The 17,495-nt window shown below is 36.9% G+C and overlaps 1 protein-coding gene across 1 annotated transcript in view; it reads left to right on the top strand.

Annotated features, from left to right (window-relative positions):
• The first annotated feature begins 7,525 nt into the window (after window positions 1-7,525).
• Window positions 7,526-17,495, top strand: part of LOC145767641 (A disintegrin and metalloproteinase with thrombospondin motifs 18-like) — a 60,430-nt gene continuing 50,460 nt past the window's right edge. Inside the window, exons 1-2 of the mRNA XM_082579502.1 lie at window positions 7,526-7,684; window positions 11,788-11,881. Of these exons, the coding sequence (XP_082435628.1) occupies window positions 7,526-7,684; window positions 11,788-11,881 (253 nt within the window). The remainder of the gene's footprint in view (window positions 7,685-11,787; window positions 11,882-17,495) is intronic.

The raw sequence follows: 17,495 nt of genomic DNA on the forward strand, positions 1-17,495 counted from the left end.
GAATTTTATTGGTTCACATAATGGACATCAATTGCCAATGGTCTAAGGAATTCTTTTCTTAAAAAAATGGTCCATGGGACAATGGCACAAATACTTGTAAGCTTCAGCGAATTTCACTGTAATTCAGCTTAAAGTATATCTCACACTATCCACTAAACCAGTGGTTCCCAACCTGGGGTCTGCCGTCTGCGGACCCCTTGAAGGTCCGTGAGAAAGCCTTTGGGGGTCCGTGATTATGCTACCTTGATGAATTTTGGGAAAAAACGAAAAGCGATCTTTTCACTTTCATTTCTCTCATTAAATTTGCTTACGTTGAAAAAGTTTCGGCCTGGCACTTTGGGTCACCTTAATAATCACATACTGCTGACATTTCTTGAACAATTCATTCATTTTCTTATTTGAGCAACTGTTTAACGTAATATTTGCCGCAGGAGTCATAGCGGCAATGCAATGTGACACAGTAGGCTACAGTAGTTGAGTAGCATAATTATTACAATAGTCAATAGTATGTTAATTGAGTTTCAGGAAAAATTTAGGTAGGGGTCCGCAGAATTAATAATTTGTCTAAAGAGGTCCGTGACAACAAAAAGGTTGGGAACCACTGCACTAAACCAATACGCGTCCACAATTCCGTTGCCTGCTCTCACGTCAACTATCTTTTATCACGAGAACTGTATTCATAAAACTTTATCAATAGAATTATCCAGAAGGTAGAATGCAAGAAAGATTAACTATTACGTAAACTCTGTAACCGAGAAAATACGAGTTTAACAACTTACGTCACATTCGCTAGCGCAACACAAGGCATTATGAGGTAGCAATGATCAAAGTTTAAGACTTTACTATCGTACAATCAATCATTTTATTTTTCGTTATTAACGCGTCCGGGACGAAAATGTTTTCAATCTTCCAGAAACCTCTTATTTAGAACTATCTGGAAGGTTTCAGCTGATCCTGTGATCATATGTACACTACACCTTCCCCAAAATGTGGACCTTTTCGGCTCAAGGGGGGTTCCCGGGAACCCTGAGAACCCCCCCTGGCTACGGGCCTGTACTGGGCAGTGGGCAGCCCAGTTTGAAAATGTTTGAAAAAAACGCTTCCAGCGGTGTCGAACTGTTGTCTTTGGAATCTGGATTCTAGGATGGCTTACGCTAGAATAGACGGATAGCTTACGATTCGGCACTGAACGTCACGCCAAAAATCTTCGAATTCAGAGGTAATAAAAGCAGCTTTTCTTCGTAGTTGAAGGGTAGGAGAAAGAAAAAAACGTGTAAAAATATTTATGTTACCATTATAACAAATGATGTATTAATTTAAATTACTCGTATTCTGAACTAATGTGGGAAATTCAATTTTAACTAAATTTGTAAAATGTTGTTGTGCAAATGGGCTGCCCATACTGAACTCACATGAGATATCACACTAACCCTTGCAAAATTTATTGGCTGCATGAAAACAAGAGTGAAAAAGTTGTTTTTATACAGCCAATAAAAATATTTTTGTTTTGTAAAAACATTTTAGTAATTTTGGGCAACCCACTTTCCACCCATGTTTGGATGATTTTACAGCTGGGTTACCAAAATTCAACCAACATTAGTGCTTATATTTTCTGCTTTCTTTTTTAAGAAAGAAGAATATTAAGAAGTGGAAATTGAAAGATAGGGTTCGGTTTGGGGCAATTAGCCTACTTAAATAAACATGAAAAACTGGACTTGTGTTAACAAATTTGTGTCCCATAAATAACCCACATGGTATTCCTACAAACCAAAGTGCCCACTTGAATTCTTACTGGGCCCCAATCGGGCTTGCTGGCTGGAAACTGAGCTAAACTAATTTCACAAGGCAAATTCTAGCATTGCCATACGTTCACCAATGAATTTCCCTAAAATTACTTCAAAACTTCCTCAACTTAAAAACCTTTTTTCTTTTTCTTCCTGTCAACCTTCTTCGTCACTCCAGGGCTCTGCTTCTTATCACCCTTAACCTTTAGAAGATTGGGCTCCTGGAGTCTTGCTCAGTTTGGGGAGGCTGTCGATTCTTCTTATGCTTTAGGAGTGATGTCTCTGTTATTTTTTAAGGCACGGTTTCAGAATTTGAGATTCACTTCGTAAAATTATTCACGCTGAGCATATCCGAAAATTAAACTTATGTGAATTTTAGAACTGCTCATCTAAGTTGAAATGTTGAGGTGACTGTAATTGTAGTTGAGGTGACTTATGACTGTTATTGAGTTTACACATTATTTTTTGGTTGAGTAATGAAGAACATGCATTGCAATGTTGTGATTAAAAATTTTTTACATAACTTTACATACAGCCAATTCCCTTCGCGCTGTGAAACAGTTAGGATTAAGGAGACATGGGCCAAATTAATTACTTTCATCCAGCTGGTGGGAAAATTTTGAACAATAGAATATGAAATATTTCAGAGGATGTGCTGAGAAATGCCTTATATCTCTCAATTTATAACCTTCATTTGCTCAAAATTTCAGCTTAATAGAGGTGAATAAAAGTTAGGAAAAGTCAAGAAATCTCGTAGTCGCAGCCTCAGTGGTTTTAGAGATTCAACTGTTGATACAAAAAAGTTGAATTGACAGCCCTCCTAACCTTCAAAGGGTTAAGCAGTGGCGGCGACTCAGTGTAGATGTTTGGCAGGTGTCGAGCACCCACTGAGTTGATTTTCCACAGTGACCCTCCCAGCAGTCCATATCGCAAGAAAAACAGTAAAGTGAGTAGTCCCGGTATTCCACTGTTTCTATGATAATCGCAATGTGTGTCGCGACAATAGTCACAAGCAACTTCCGTTTGCTATGTGTTTGGTAACTCTACTCCCATAACCTCGTATTTTTTTTACTCCTGTGCAGTGTCCATTGTCTATCGAATGTATTTTTTTTAAACGTATTAAATAAAAAACATTGTCCGAAAAGTGTGCCGCATGTTTTCAACAACACATCAAGGCATGACCTTTGCTAACAAAGTGAAATTGTAGATGATGAAAAGATTTTAACACACTTTTATCCCAGGCAACAACAATAAGATACAACCGTAAAGAATTCTACGCATGTGTAAGCTTTGATTCTTTCTTCACATAAAAAAAAACAACACATGTCTGTCTCGTTAAGTCTGTGTTTGCATATTTTAAGTCTGCCTGCTTTTTTAAAACATGGCAAATCATTTGGAAGACAACAAAGTATTTGTAGAGAGCGCGGTATGATTGTGATTGAAGAAGCAACGGGCTGCTGAGGTCGTCATGAGAGCGTTCACGTTCTTCAGATTATTTTGATTGGTAAGCGATGTAGAAAATGTTCAATACCTACCGAATATCCTTAGTGTGATGAGTCTCTCTGATCGTTCGATGCTAGGGAAACCCAAAATAAACCTACCTGACTGCCAGCGATTCCACAGGGGCACAGCAATTAGTGCTAATGGTTCCGCTTCTTACACTGTACCACCCGAGTTTCGACAACAGTTTCATTTAGATCAGGGATTTGCTCTAAGTGACTCTGCACCAAACAATTTGCGAAACAATATTGACCAGACAGAAGACTGCCCACCAAACACCGACAATCGATTTCGAAAAGAATACTAAAGCCAACCTCAAAAAACATGCATGAGAAAGCAGGGTTGCAAGGTACAGGATCTGCACACTAGGTGGCGCTAAATAAATAAAAAGGCACAATATTAAACTGTTGTTTCCAACAAGCGAAGACAATTTAATCTCATATCAACCTTGCAGAAGTTTGATCAAGAATGCGTCTAGGTAGTAGCGTTGACAGGGGGGTCCAGAGAGTACTTTTAGACCCGGGCCCGGGATAATTTTAGGGGCCGGGAACATGAACAAACCACAACGTATTCTTTAAATGTAGAGTTTTTTCTTCTAAATGTCCTGATTTTGAACCCAAAGATCTTCCTGAGTTGCCTGTTTGGATGAATAAACCACTGATTTCATTTTCCGAGTTTACATCCTTTGATTGGTTGTTATTCTGTCTTACAACAAAAAAAAACAGGATAACGCTTTTCAGCGGTGTGGGAAGTATCTGTCAGAGAAACATGTTGGCATTGATGATGTTAAACTGTTTGATCTATACTAAAGCTAGTGCAAATTTGTGCAAAGGTGTCTTAAACCCGATAGCCAGCCAACATTAGCTTTGTTTAAAGTGATGGCACATTAAAAACAAACAGAATATTTCAAACATTGCAGATAGACTTTTTTTAATAAATTGCTAAAATTCGAGCAATTCTTTCGTCTGCAATAGACTAAAATGTAAAACGCATGTTTTCTGAGATAAAAATTAAAAGAACAGCAAAATGTTCATCGAATGAATCTGACAAATAAATATGTTTTGTTTTTTAGCTGTAACTTTTGCTGCATAAGTCTGTAATCATCCAAGAAAAATAAAATAAAAAAATAAAAATCCACTTGTATTTTACTTGCTTACTAAACATGTCTTTTTTTGGGTGATGAAAATATGGTAGGCCTATCCGAGCTGGAAAATTCTCCCCTCCACTCTATGAAGGGTAGGCCTACTGGTCGTAGGGCTCTCAACTCATCCATTTTATTTCAGTTTTTGGTTATGCGTTCATGTGATTTTAATTAATAACATCGCTGTGTGGACCTGTGGGGCATGAGAAGACTTTATGAATGTTTTAGTAAAGAAAGTAAAATAATACGAAACCAAGGAAGTTTCCTCTAAATTCATGCTTGCGTCGCATAACATTGCTAGAAATATTAATAGTTTAAAAATTTTAATAACTTGGTCAGATAAAGCTTTTTTCCTACTTAGTTTTTGTGCAGTTTGGACTGAGTGCAAGCATGAAAAATATGAGACGTAATGACGTAATCTTACTAATCTGAAGAGAAGACAGAGAAATATTCGAACTGCCATCCAATAGCCACTTGCGGTCAGTCGGCACAAAACTTTCCTAACAAAAGAGGGAGCAACAGAGCATATTGTAAAAGTAACTTTAAAAACTGTTGATATGTTGTTGCGTTGGCCCTCACGTGACACTAAAATGAGAATGTGATTTGTTTACTAATCAAACAATGCACAAGTACATTGTGATGTAATTAACCTTAATCGATTATGCAAACACAAGCTAAAAAAGTATGGCAGCCAAGCGTGACAATAGACTTCCTGTTCATCACTTCAAGTTGTGCGATTTTGGTACGACCAAGACCAGAAGCTCGGTTATGGCCGAAATTATTAAACTAATACTTTCAACATGAATCTTTTCAATGCCTTACCCAAACAGCAAATCAGTCATTAATTCAACGTCTGCAAACAGACATTGTGAAGAAAGGGGCGTTCTTCCCGGCTATCAGCACAAGGCTGAGCACTCACTAGTACAGCGAGCAGCTGCGTTAATGTGCAGCAGTTAATGTGTGCAGTTAATGTGTGAGTTAATGTGCAGTTAATGTGTGACTAGAGTCATTTGAAATCTTGTCACTGGGCTGTTCAAAACAAAAACCCTTGCCCAAGAAAAGCATAATCTTTTGAACTTGTCTGCCAACCAGTTATTCTAACCCATAACAATTTATAAGTAGCCAACGTATTTCTTTTAAAAGATACGAATGCAATGTTCAAAAACATCATCTTTACCTTAGCATTTGTAGATTACATGACAAGAAACAGCTACTCCAATTTCTATTCTTTTTTTGCAGAAGTTTAAACGAGACCTGCAAGGAACATCAAAAAATATTGAAACTGCTTCTATTGAGATCAAACTTATTATACAGTATGTAACCTGTGTAAGGTGGAGTTACATCAAATACAGTTACTAGGCTCTAAAACTCTTTCCACGCTGTTTCTCCCTTGTTTGAGATCATCAGAAAGTTGAATGCTGTTTGAACATTGAATATTTGAAAATTTTGAAAATTCATTCTGAAAGTTTTAGAGTAAAAATTGGTATTTTTTATTTACTTATAATTTTCATCTAAACTACTGCAACGCGTTTGTATCAAATATGCTGTCAGTGGGCCTGTTCAGCTGCCTTTGTTCACCAACGGTTTCAAGTTATGGCACTGTAGCCACTTGAATATAACATTTTTTGGTAAGACCAGATGACACCGCCAACCAATCAGAACATGTGTAAGTGACTACCGTCCAATTGTGATCTTTCTAGCATCCAGCCAGAGAGTTGATACAACTTTGAGCTTTGTTTGGTAATGATAGAAGAAAGAAGATTTATGGTTTGGATGGGAATCGAACACGCGTCGTCGAAATGACCACCACTGCCTTAGCTCTCTACGCCAAGCTGTGGACGGCAAAGCGTTGACTTAATTTACTTTAGAGTATATCAGAAATGTTTGCGTGTTTTCTTTGTTTTTTATTTGCAATTTCTGATTGGTTGAAACGCTGTTCCGGTAACTTCTGATTGTTCCAATGATTCATTTGTCTTTCAAAGCTTTGTATGTTTAAGTGTCTACCTTGTAAAGTTGTAGGTAGCACAGCCCCGCTTTCCAAACAGCAATTAGCTAGCTGAGTTCTGTTCATGCTGTTAGCCTGCGTGTGACAAACCGTTAGCTCAGTGCTTAAGCACCAACTCAAGATCACGCAGCGCTGGTTCGACTCTCGGGGTGTGCGCTTGAGCAACGCATTGTAGGACTGCTCTCCATTCAACGGCACCTAATGGATGGAATAATTCTCCGGCAACAACATTTCAACAATCGGAAAACTTCACTCTGCCAATCTCGATAACCGGCCCTGCGTCAAGAGCTTCTACAAGTATGCGAAACTACCAGGAATAACCTATCAGTGGTTCGTCAGTCCGAGGATAAAGATTCAAAACCAACCAAATCAACCACCCATATTGTCGGATGATGATCGACAATTTGTTGCGATAAGACGAAGTGTTACAGAATCTATTTGCTGTGATTAGGCCTGCGACTGTGAGTTGTACAATTGTACAACATCTTCGAAGTGAAAAAGAAAAAAGAAATAAAAGTCAAGCGTTTATAAAAGCGCGGATCTCGTTCCGGTTATCGTCTTTATCATGTTATGCCACTAGGATGAAGAGCTAATTACAAAAAAAAAATTGTACAGACGGTTACGGAATGAAACCCATTTCATACTAAAAATTAGCTGTAAGTATAAAGTGAAAGTCTTCACTAAACATATAACTTTATTTTCAACGAAAATGAGTAAAGACTGAATTTTATAATATTCGAATATGTTGGTATGAAGGCTTGCTCCAATGCATTACCCCACTTCGTTAGACTTAATAAAGTTACTTTTTTGTAGCAACACAGGTTTTCGAATAACATTTACTTGTTTTTCATTACAGCAGGACCAGTTAGGATAGGAAATAAATCGCAATCTTTGCGATTTGTTGAAGTTTGAAATCTCGGTGAAATCGTAGCTGCTTGCTGCCAAATTTCCTCGAGTTTTGATCAATAATCAAATTACTGACTGGTTGTTAGGAAACTGATTGACTATTGTCACTTACTCAACCAGATATTATCCTGCATTGTGACAAACTTCGGCATCTTTGACCTTTGAGAAAGATATTAAAACTTGGCCGGAATGCTGTGCGAGAATTCCCGCCACATTCAAGAAAGACAACTCGAAGTCTACGATTTGCAGCAATCGAGCAAAGTTTGCGTCATCAAAATTTGCAACAATTTGATTTCATTCCTAACTTCTTGTTTCATTGTCCTGTCCTTGCTGACTTCATTTGCAGAGGTAAGTAAATTTAATGAGAACTTATTCAGACAAAATTTACTTTACGGCTGTTTAAATTTTAGAAAAATAAAATCACTTAATTAGAGGTTTTTGTTTTCACCTCCTTCTCAATTCGAATTTCAACAACACATCATAAAAATTGAGAAAACAAGCGTGCTTGGGTCGTAAGGTTCAATCATCAACATTCGGTTTTGTAAAGTAAACATTGTGGCCAAGAGGCTCATTCTAAAAAGGACAGCTTTCAATTGACAGAAAGTTTTTTGACAGTGTTTTACCGCATCTAGAAGTATGACCTATGGTACAAGATGTAGAAAATGGTTGGAAAGACAAGGAAGTCAAACTTCTTGTCCTTTTTCAAGCATGTTACTAAACGCCTTTCAACCACAGCTAGGTGCCCTCGATAGATGTCGAACTAATGTCTTTTTGGGCATGGCTCAGGCAATCTCACCAGTGACCACTTGGTCACGAAGTTGGCAAAAACAGTTATTAGCAACAACATAGGCACCAACCACAATCTAAAAGCATGTTCCGTTGGATACATCACCACCAACATCAATGCCAGTAGCATTGACAGGACGTTGAAAGGCCAGGGCAGGGGGTACTTTTTACTTTTGAATCCGCGCCTGTGATGATTTTAAGGGGAAGAAACTTGAAGAAACGACGGAACTTTTCTGAGAAGGATCTTGATTTGGGGCTCGAGGATTTCACTGGTACTGGGCCCAAATTATCCTCTCGACGGCCTGTCTACCCTGTCAATACCAGTGACAGTTGAAGGCCGGAAATTTGTAATTTTGTGACTTCAATCTCGTTTATTTTGTAACGTGGTTTGAAACCTGCCCAAGAACAAGATACAGCCTAATGAATTGCTAGGATTGAGCGAAAAGGCTTTTTTTAATCTGAAATTCAATTTAAAATTGAATCAAATAACTAGTTTCACTTTCAGCTCTTCTGTTAACGGGTGGTCGAAGAGAATTGAAAAGATTCAATAATTAACTTCATAAGTGGTAATGTTTTGTCAGCCACTTGATATCCAGGTGTCATAAACAATGCCAACTTGAACAATAAACACTCACATCCTTCCTATGTTCATAGTTGTTGAAACATCTGTGCTAAAATGTCATTTGTTTACCAATGCAATTATTAATATCTTTAAATATCATCAAGTTGTTTTATAACGATCGTTTTGTGTATGATTTCTCTTTTTGGAGAAATGCTTTTGGTGTTTTTTCTTTAAGAGCAGTTTGAACTAAATGTATAAACACAGAAAGATTTGAACAAGGTCGTAAAATGAGTAAATAATTAACTCAATTGCTAGCCAGTCTTAAATAAACAGACTGGACGTTGTCTTAACTTAATAACCTTACTCATTTTTAGATATTAAACAGACCAAAAAATAACTTTCAAACTTTAAATAGAATCTCCTCTTAGAAATATGAAGTTTAGAAAGTTTAAAGATTGCTCCCAGTATTGCAAAGAGAAAACTTATTCTTAATAAGCTTACAATTAGTGAAAATGCATTTTGGTAGCATAGAACTACAAAAAAGTGAGTGGGCCCCTCTTTCCATTCGCAGAGTTAACACTGCAAACAAAACAAAGCGATAAAGCAAATTTACTATTTTTGTTTGACAAATATAGTTTGAAATTTTGGTCCAACTTCAAAAATCACAAACGGTTGTCTTCCTTACAGCTTATCAAGAATTGACAGAGGCTGATAAATGTTACCTTTTGAACGTTGCTTCAACGTTCATTGACAGCAGCATCGGCTGTGATGTTCATGAGGTTTACAAATCGGAAATACAAATCCCAACAAATGTTATTGAGTTGTAAGACCCTGCGACTCTTTTGTTATCCAACAAACGAAACAGCGCCACTCGTTTGCGGCTTTCCGGTTTGGAGTGTAGTTTTCGAACAAATTCAACGTAAAAAGACGTTTACTTTTGAAAGATAATAACCTGTCACGCGTTGGTTCCAAATAGACTAATCATTCTTATCCACTATGACGTAACGTGGCCATACGTCTCTCAAGGATTAGAAAAACAGGGTTGCCCAATCTTCTGAAGCTTTTCACAGTTGTTTAGCTTCTCACTAAGAGTGACACTTTTGAAACGTTGTTCTGGATAGAGAATTTACAAATCTTGCAATATTGTGTGATCACAGTTCAACCCCCCAAAGCACAAGGAAGATCTATTTTAGCTTCTGACCTGATAAAACTCTTTCAATGTCTTTGTCTGTCTGCTTGTTGTACAAATACAAATCTTTTTTTTTTATCACAAGTTATTGAAGCTAGGTGTTTGATTTTCAAATAATCATAACTGAATATAAAAAAATATTTTCTAGCAGTAGTAGCAACGTTCACCTGATGAAAGTGAAAGCAAAGGCCAAGAAAGAAAAAATTCACGTTTGATGTGATGCAATGAACTAATTGTCGGTTACAATACGGTTTCACATCTATTTGAAAAACCTGCTGTAGGCTTTCCATACCAACCAGCAAATTGTTGTATTTCACGTTGGTTCTACGTTTCCGAATCAATGTAAACAGGAACCCAGACAGAAAAATCTGTCATTTTTACATTGAATCAATGTGAATCAACGTATTTTGCTGGAAAATTAACTTGCTAGTTAGAGAATTAGGCTTTCACATAAACTTGAAAACAGATCAAGTTTTCAAACACGATGATTTGTTGTTTTTGATAAACAGTATGGAGATTTTCTTCAGTGCGTTTTACTCCCAATTATTGCTGTGGTTTCAGAAAATCATGATAAATGTGAACCACTTACCGTTGGTGCAATGCTCTGCCTTGAAAAGTCACTGTGATGACATTGTTATAACGTAAGCAAACGTTGACTAGATAAGCAGCCTTGTTAGCTGAGATACCTAATAGATGAATTTTCTGGTGCGAGGCTAGACAGCCCGACGATCATTAATTACAGATTCAATTCTTTACATAACTGCAAATCAACATAATATAATAACAAACTTACGTAAGGACAAACCAAGCAGCACCTTTATCATCAATTTCCTATTTGGGATCAAAGAAGCTTTTGATTACTCTTGACTTGGTGGTGCCGGTTTTTGGGGAATACCCTATTGTTACTCACAGCGCACAGCCCCCATGTCCCTGATAGGTAATGTTGTGGTGTTGAGAGTGCAGAGCATGGCTGACCACGTAAAAGCTTGAGCGTGAGTAATTCTTTTAGTGATAAGTTCGACTCCAATAGATTGCCAAATGTAGTTACGAATACTTGCATACAACTAAACTTGTTTCTTCAAAAAACATCCTGTTAATTTCACCAGCATTGGTCAATGTGGGTTCGGACGTCGCTATGGAAGGAAGGCTACGTACAAAGAGATTTCTCCTTGCAGTAGCAACTGTCTGCAGCAGCTGATAATTAATAACTAATTGAAAATTAATACCTTGCCAACTAAGTAAAGTATTTATTGAATTAGTTACTATTAAACTTGGGACTGATCAGTCCAAGGTAACGTGCGTAAGACTTAAACCGTCTGTGAAGACGTTGTTTTGATTATTACCGGAAAGAGACGTTTCATTTGCGATTGTTTTACGCTTCAGTGACCACCCTTCTATACGTCAAGCATACCACAGCTGGCAAATCAACCTCCTTTTTTACATGCAGACGTCGGCAGACGCTGTATCAATGTAAAAAAAGAATGGTTTTCAGTTTGGTTAGCACATACTTTCATACTTTTCCAACGCATATTAGGGTAAAAATTTAAATGAAGTGGATTGGGCAGCATTGATGTCAATCTATGTGTTTGTCTTTAGTAATATTATTAGGGTCTTCCCAAGACACTACCCCATGCTTTAGTTGAGCATTGAAGCAATAGTGCAGCAGCTCACGACTGTACGGACCTTATCAGAATAACAAAGACGACTGGTTTCCATCTATCCCGTCCAAAAACACAGAAAAGTAACTTTACTGTGTATTTGCAAGGTCAGATCTATGTAGACATACGCATCATTGTGTTCTGTTGACATTGCTTTCCCTCCCCTAAGGCTACTTTCTGGGTCCGTCCCTGACTGCGAGTGAATGCTCAGGTTCATCAAATTTAAAAAAAATACTAGCTTTTGCTTTGGTTGCAGGGCAACAGGCAAAGTGTATGGCCTGCACACTACACTGACGCTCATCGAGACCTGCACAGAAGGATTCGAGATACAAGTCATAGTCATTTAGCAGGTGAGATGTTTTTTTTTTCTTGTTTGTGCAATGGTGCTAGCAACCCAATGCCAACTATTTTGTGCAATGGTGCAAGCAACCCAACATACAGTAGTCTAGGCCTACTATTTGTCACAATGATAACTATTCTTGCCAGCCAATTGCCAAGAAAAAAAGTCTAAGAAAACAACGTTTAGAAATAGAGTCAGTAGTATGTTTTCTATGGTTTGTTCTTTCTCATCATAAGAGTGATTTAGTAAAGTTTCTTGCAAAATACTGAATGGCACTTTTTCGTCAACTGATAGTTAGACTGGTTGCTTTTTGATTTTGTTTCTACAATATGTTATCAGCATTAAAACAGGCAGCTGTGTTTTCTTAGTGTGGTCTAAATTATGTCCAAGCACAGTCTCAGCTTGCTTTTTGACGACTTTCTTGGCAGCCACACCAATTTCATGGAGCTGGTTAGACATTTTCTTTTCTTTTAAACTCCCAATGCCAAACAAATCACCTAGTTTTATTGGTAGCTGTACAAGCAAAGTTTGAAAATATTACGTTTATGAAAACAAATTTTACACAGACTAGTCATTGTTTACACAGAAAAGGCCTTTGTATGGTAAATCTAACTATAAGAAGGCCTATTCGCCTGTGATTTATTGTTTGAATAACCATTTAATTTTTCTTCACTTTGATATCATATTGCTTTATTCCAACCACAAAGAGGAAACTTGATTTATAATAGGCTACTGATGTACACAACTCAAGAAATATTTCGACTGGATTGCTTTGTTGGAATCTATCTGCTGTTTTTTCTACTCTTTCGTTTGTTTCTGCGGGTTGTGCTCATGAAAACAAAAAGATACTATTTTACGATGCACAACCCCTTCACATGACAGATGTGCGATTGTACTTGTACGTGCCTTGATCTCTTCACAGATTTACAGTGTAGGCCAAGCATTTCTTGTGAAGCGATTACAGCTTCTGGTTTCATTTTTTAACCCTTGTATCGTCGCCATTCGCTTCCTACTTGGGGGCACTTGCGGCCAAGCTTCACTCAAGCAGAACCAAACGTTTTTCCGAGTTATTCATGCATAACGGATGGGTTTGCAAATTTGTACAGTTACCGTACTAGAAGAAACTTTATTTAATTTTCTTGATGCGATTTGTCTGACATGGCTGAGCAAATATTTCCATTAAATTGGATGATATGATAATGACCACATAGATAAACTGTTTATAGCAGTGGAAGACAATAAGATTCTCAAAATTGAGTATAGAATTGTGAACTTTTAATTTATTTAAGGTTTTAACTCATACTTATTTTGTGATAATAGACTTCATTTTAACGGTAAATTGTTGTTGATGGAAAATACACTTTTGAAGTTTATACTGCAGCGATTTACCACAACTATAGGCAACCCTAAGATAATGTCCATACAAACGTTTCGCTTGTTTGTTTCAAGGGTCAGGTAAAGTCATTGAAGAAGAGTTGATTTTATTGTAACGATTTGTTACCGTAGGTGAATAGCTGTTTGATGTGCTTAATGTTAGCGTTGAATCTTAGCTCTTTTGGTAATTACTGGTAATTTTATATGAACGTCTATCCACCTTTTAATGACCAGAATTTATGTTTGACAGTAAAATTGAAAAGGATCAAAGACCAGGTTCAATGTATCATTTTTACTGTTGTTTTTATAACCCATTGTGTGTGGCTTTTAACTGGTGAGGTAATTGTAGTCCTTGACAAATAGTTAAGGCTTACAGTGACAAGACAACACCTTTTTGGTGATAATTTTAATATCAAAGTCTGGAAAGTTATTTGAAGATGGCTAAATAGACGAAAAGAACTTCTGCATTTTATGATACAAGGCAGGCATACACAAAGTAAACAATTTCATGAAATTTTTCCAGCTCAAAAATGTTGCTTTTTGTGTGTTATTTCAATGCCGCTAAACGTTGAAACGATGTTAGAAAAACAATATTTGCTGGCTATGCTTGAAGGACGAAGAAAACTTGAATCTCAATGGTTGTTCACGTTTTTTTCTATTTTTTTTTGTGATTCTTTCTATTCTTCAAAAAAGTGCAATTTTGTGAACAAGATTACACAGAAAACTAACCATGCCAGTGTGGTATGATAAAAAGGACAACTCAAACATACTTCATGTAATAAAAATCGTTTTAATGTTCACAAGTATAAGAATTGCTGTTAAAACGAGTTGAAAAGGCTTACGGGTATTCTTAAGAACTTCATCCTTGCAAAAGTAACAATTTGGTTTTATTACATCTGCTTTCAATGGGGTCACAGCTGTCTGATCGACCGTGACCAGACAGCATGTAATTTTTAAAGTTGAAGAAGTTCGTTTTGTTTCTTGTATCTATTTTTAATTCAAAACTTGGCGCACCCTGTTAGGTGTACTTAATGGATAACCTCACTACGTTTAGATTCTTTATGCGATCTGGGAATCTGTAGCCTTATCTTGTACACCTGAAGTTCCGACAACGAAAGAATATGAATTAAAAACAAGACGTAAAATATTTTTGCAAGATTTAACCTAACTTGAAATTTCACTGTTTCCAATCAGTGTTGACAATTCGTTTGCTGAAACAAAAGGATACTGTGCAGTGTGCAAACAGCATGACAAAGTATAGCTTTTAAAATATGGTAGCCTACTGTAGTAATCATTGCTGCCCAGGTACACAGGTGTGCACATTTTCATTTTGTTATTCATTGACGTCATGTGATAAATAGAAAGAGGAAGAGTACTTGGCTCTGTTGAAATGCAAATACAGACATTTGTTGTAGTTTTGACGGTCTCTGTTTCGAGACAATGCCTTTATTATGGGTGGTATCTGTCAAATTATCACTCTTGTGTTTACATGCACTTCTGGAGCATGTTTAGACAATGATAAGACTGTACTTGACGATATTGATTCTTTGCTCATTAATTTTCCACTTCAAGCTGGTGTTTCCTCTCTGCTTTTGCTAATTCTTTACATCATACTGATATCGAAATACAATGCAACACTACGTGAACCTTGTCAAACTAGGCTTGTTAAGTGTTCTCTTTAATGTCATAAAGCATCTATTGTTACATGTATGCTCCAGGGTGAAAGTGGCATTTACACGATTTGAAAAATCATCCTTGCGTAGCTGTGTTTCCGCTTTTGTTTGTTGCATCACTATTTGTCTTTATCCTACGCCGGATAAGACCACCTTTACTTTTAAATTGTAGTTAGCAGTTGCATTACGCCTTTGTATCCAGGATTACGCCGGTGGTAGAAGATTTAGATTGGGTGAAGGCAAGGAAGCCAATTCCATGCCCCCTCCTAGGCATGTCTAAGAGGTTCTGCCAAAGACCCAACCGCATGCTCTTGAACGGTGTCGAACCGCCGCCCTTGTGAGCGTTAAACCAGGGCTTTCACCACTCGGCTGTGTAGCCGACTGCAAGTCGTGCTTTATAGACTTACTAAATAATTAGATTAAATGTGTGCACGTTAAAAAAGATGCAAAAACCACCCAAAATGCTTCTTTCGAAAACAAAAACCACCTAAACAGAAATTACCGAAGTTTGCACCCTGAAAATTTTACTTTTCTTATTTTCGGTGGCTGTTGTGTGGATTTAATAACTTTTTCGTCTGCTTTCAAATTGAGGTTTGATAAATTTTGCAAAATTTCTGTTCTTTAATGTACTATTACTTTCATTTGTTTCATTTAGAAAAATCTGAATTTTGTTCTCAAATTACAATACTGTACTATACCATCTTGTGGCAATCATGAAACTGTTTCTGGGGAAAAGCTCAGTTTTCCTGGGGTGAAAATTCTCAAAAATGAGAAACTTAGGCACTGTGATTAACTAATCCCTTGTTTAACTTTGCAATTGATATATTTTGTAATCAGGAAACTATTGTGAAGGAACAATGAGCTTTTCCCTAGGCCGGGTTGAGCTTTGGGATGACTTTGAAAAGTAAAAAAAAAACTATCGATTTATGTGGATAGGGGATACAGTTCGTATGCACTTATACTTAAGTGTGTAACTTTGATTTCACGTGGGAATACTGTGCTTTTAAATTCGAAAGAAGATGATAATCTATAATAATTAGTTTAAGAACCATGAAAAGAAATCACAGAATGGAAAAGCCGAAAGTTGCTAGCCTATAGTACCTACCTCCTGTTTCTTGTTTGATTTGAAGAAAAGTGGATTAACCAAAATAGTTTACTTCACGAAAATTCATGACACAAAAATTATGCGTTCCCTAATTAGTTCAAATGGCGACCTTGACCAAAACAAACAGCCCACATTTTTCCAGAAAATTGTCAATCTCTGTTCTGATATGAAATGACCTTGTGAAGAATTTCGTTTTGTTTTGATCAAATAAAATTCATTCCAAAATCTTCAGTTGTCACTAAATGAACAAAAAAGTAGTTGTTTTTTTGTAAAAAAAGGTTAAAAATTTGTCCCAAACCTATACTATATTTCTAATTCCATCTTATGTTTTCTCACGCCTCAACATGAAATTACCCACAAAACTACAATTATCCACGCCCAAAATCACTCCATGTTAGTAAAGAAATACAGTTCTGCCATTATTTGAGTCTTTCAACCGTTAACCAACCCTGGCTGTTCATTCAAAGATGGTGTAATAAACGTTTTTGTTGATTTTGTAACAGAATATAAACTCCCACAGGCATGCAGTCTACCAATCAAATTTTACTTGGCCAAGTTAATGTCAAAAATAATAACTTTACCGTAAGTTTCGAGTTCACCTGCCGCTTTTAAGGACTTTTCATCTCTTGGCATTATTTTTTCATGTGACGTGTAAGGTTATTTCAAGTACCCGTATGTCGAATTTAAAGTTTTGATCGACCATGAATAAAAGTCTAACAAATCAATCAAAGTGACAGCAAAAATGACTTTTACACAATTTCTGAAATGATGGCCTTCACTTTATGATTTGAAAAATCCCCTAGTTCTTCACGTTCTCAAATAGGTTCTTGTGTTTTGAGCATGCTGAAAGCACGTGCTTGATATGATGATTCATTGGCATGGGGGATTTCCCTTGGCCTTATGAACTTTTTGCAAGATTTTGGAGAAAATGCCGCAAAATTTGTGGTTTTGAATTTATTGCGTTTTCAAATTTCAATTTGCCTGGTGACGACAAACTGGGATTAGTACAACATTTCATTTACGGCTGCCCATGTTTGTTCTATGCATTGGTTGATGAAATGAACAAAACAAAATGCTGCGTCTATCAGTCAGATAGGCTTAGTTTTCTAAAGCACTATTCTGTTGCCTTGTTTACTTGCAAGCCACAAAAATTGCAGTCATGCCAATCTAAAACGAATTTGTAATTTACTCTTTTGCAAAATAAAAAGTCATTGCGAAACAGATTTATTAGGTCCTGGATTAGCGTGCGTTAAAGTTTTGTCGAGCGTTTGCGAAGAGCTACGTAGATAATAATCTGAACCTGAGCTAGTGTTGGGCGATATATCGAATTTTCGATACGATACGATATCTTTTCCATATCGATATTTATTTCAATATCGTTCGATATTTTAACTATTACAGCCCTAACTCGTAATTGCAAACCCCAACAAAAACGTTGCCGAGGCCAAACGGCAAAAGTTGAAATTGCCTCG

The sequence above is a fragment of the Aplidium turbinatum genome, chromosome 1 (assembly GCF_918807975.1).
Source record: "Aplidium turbinatum chromosome 1, kaAplTurb1.1, whole genome shotgun sequence".
Taxonomy (NCBI): domain Eukaryota; kingdom Metazoa; phylum Chordata; class Ascidiacea; order Aplousobranchia; family Polyclinidae; genus Aplidium; species Aplidium turbinatum.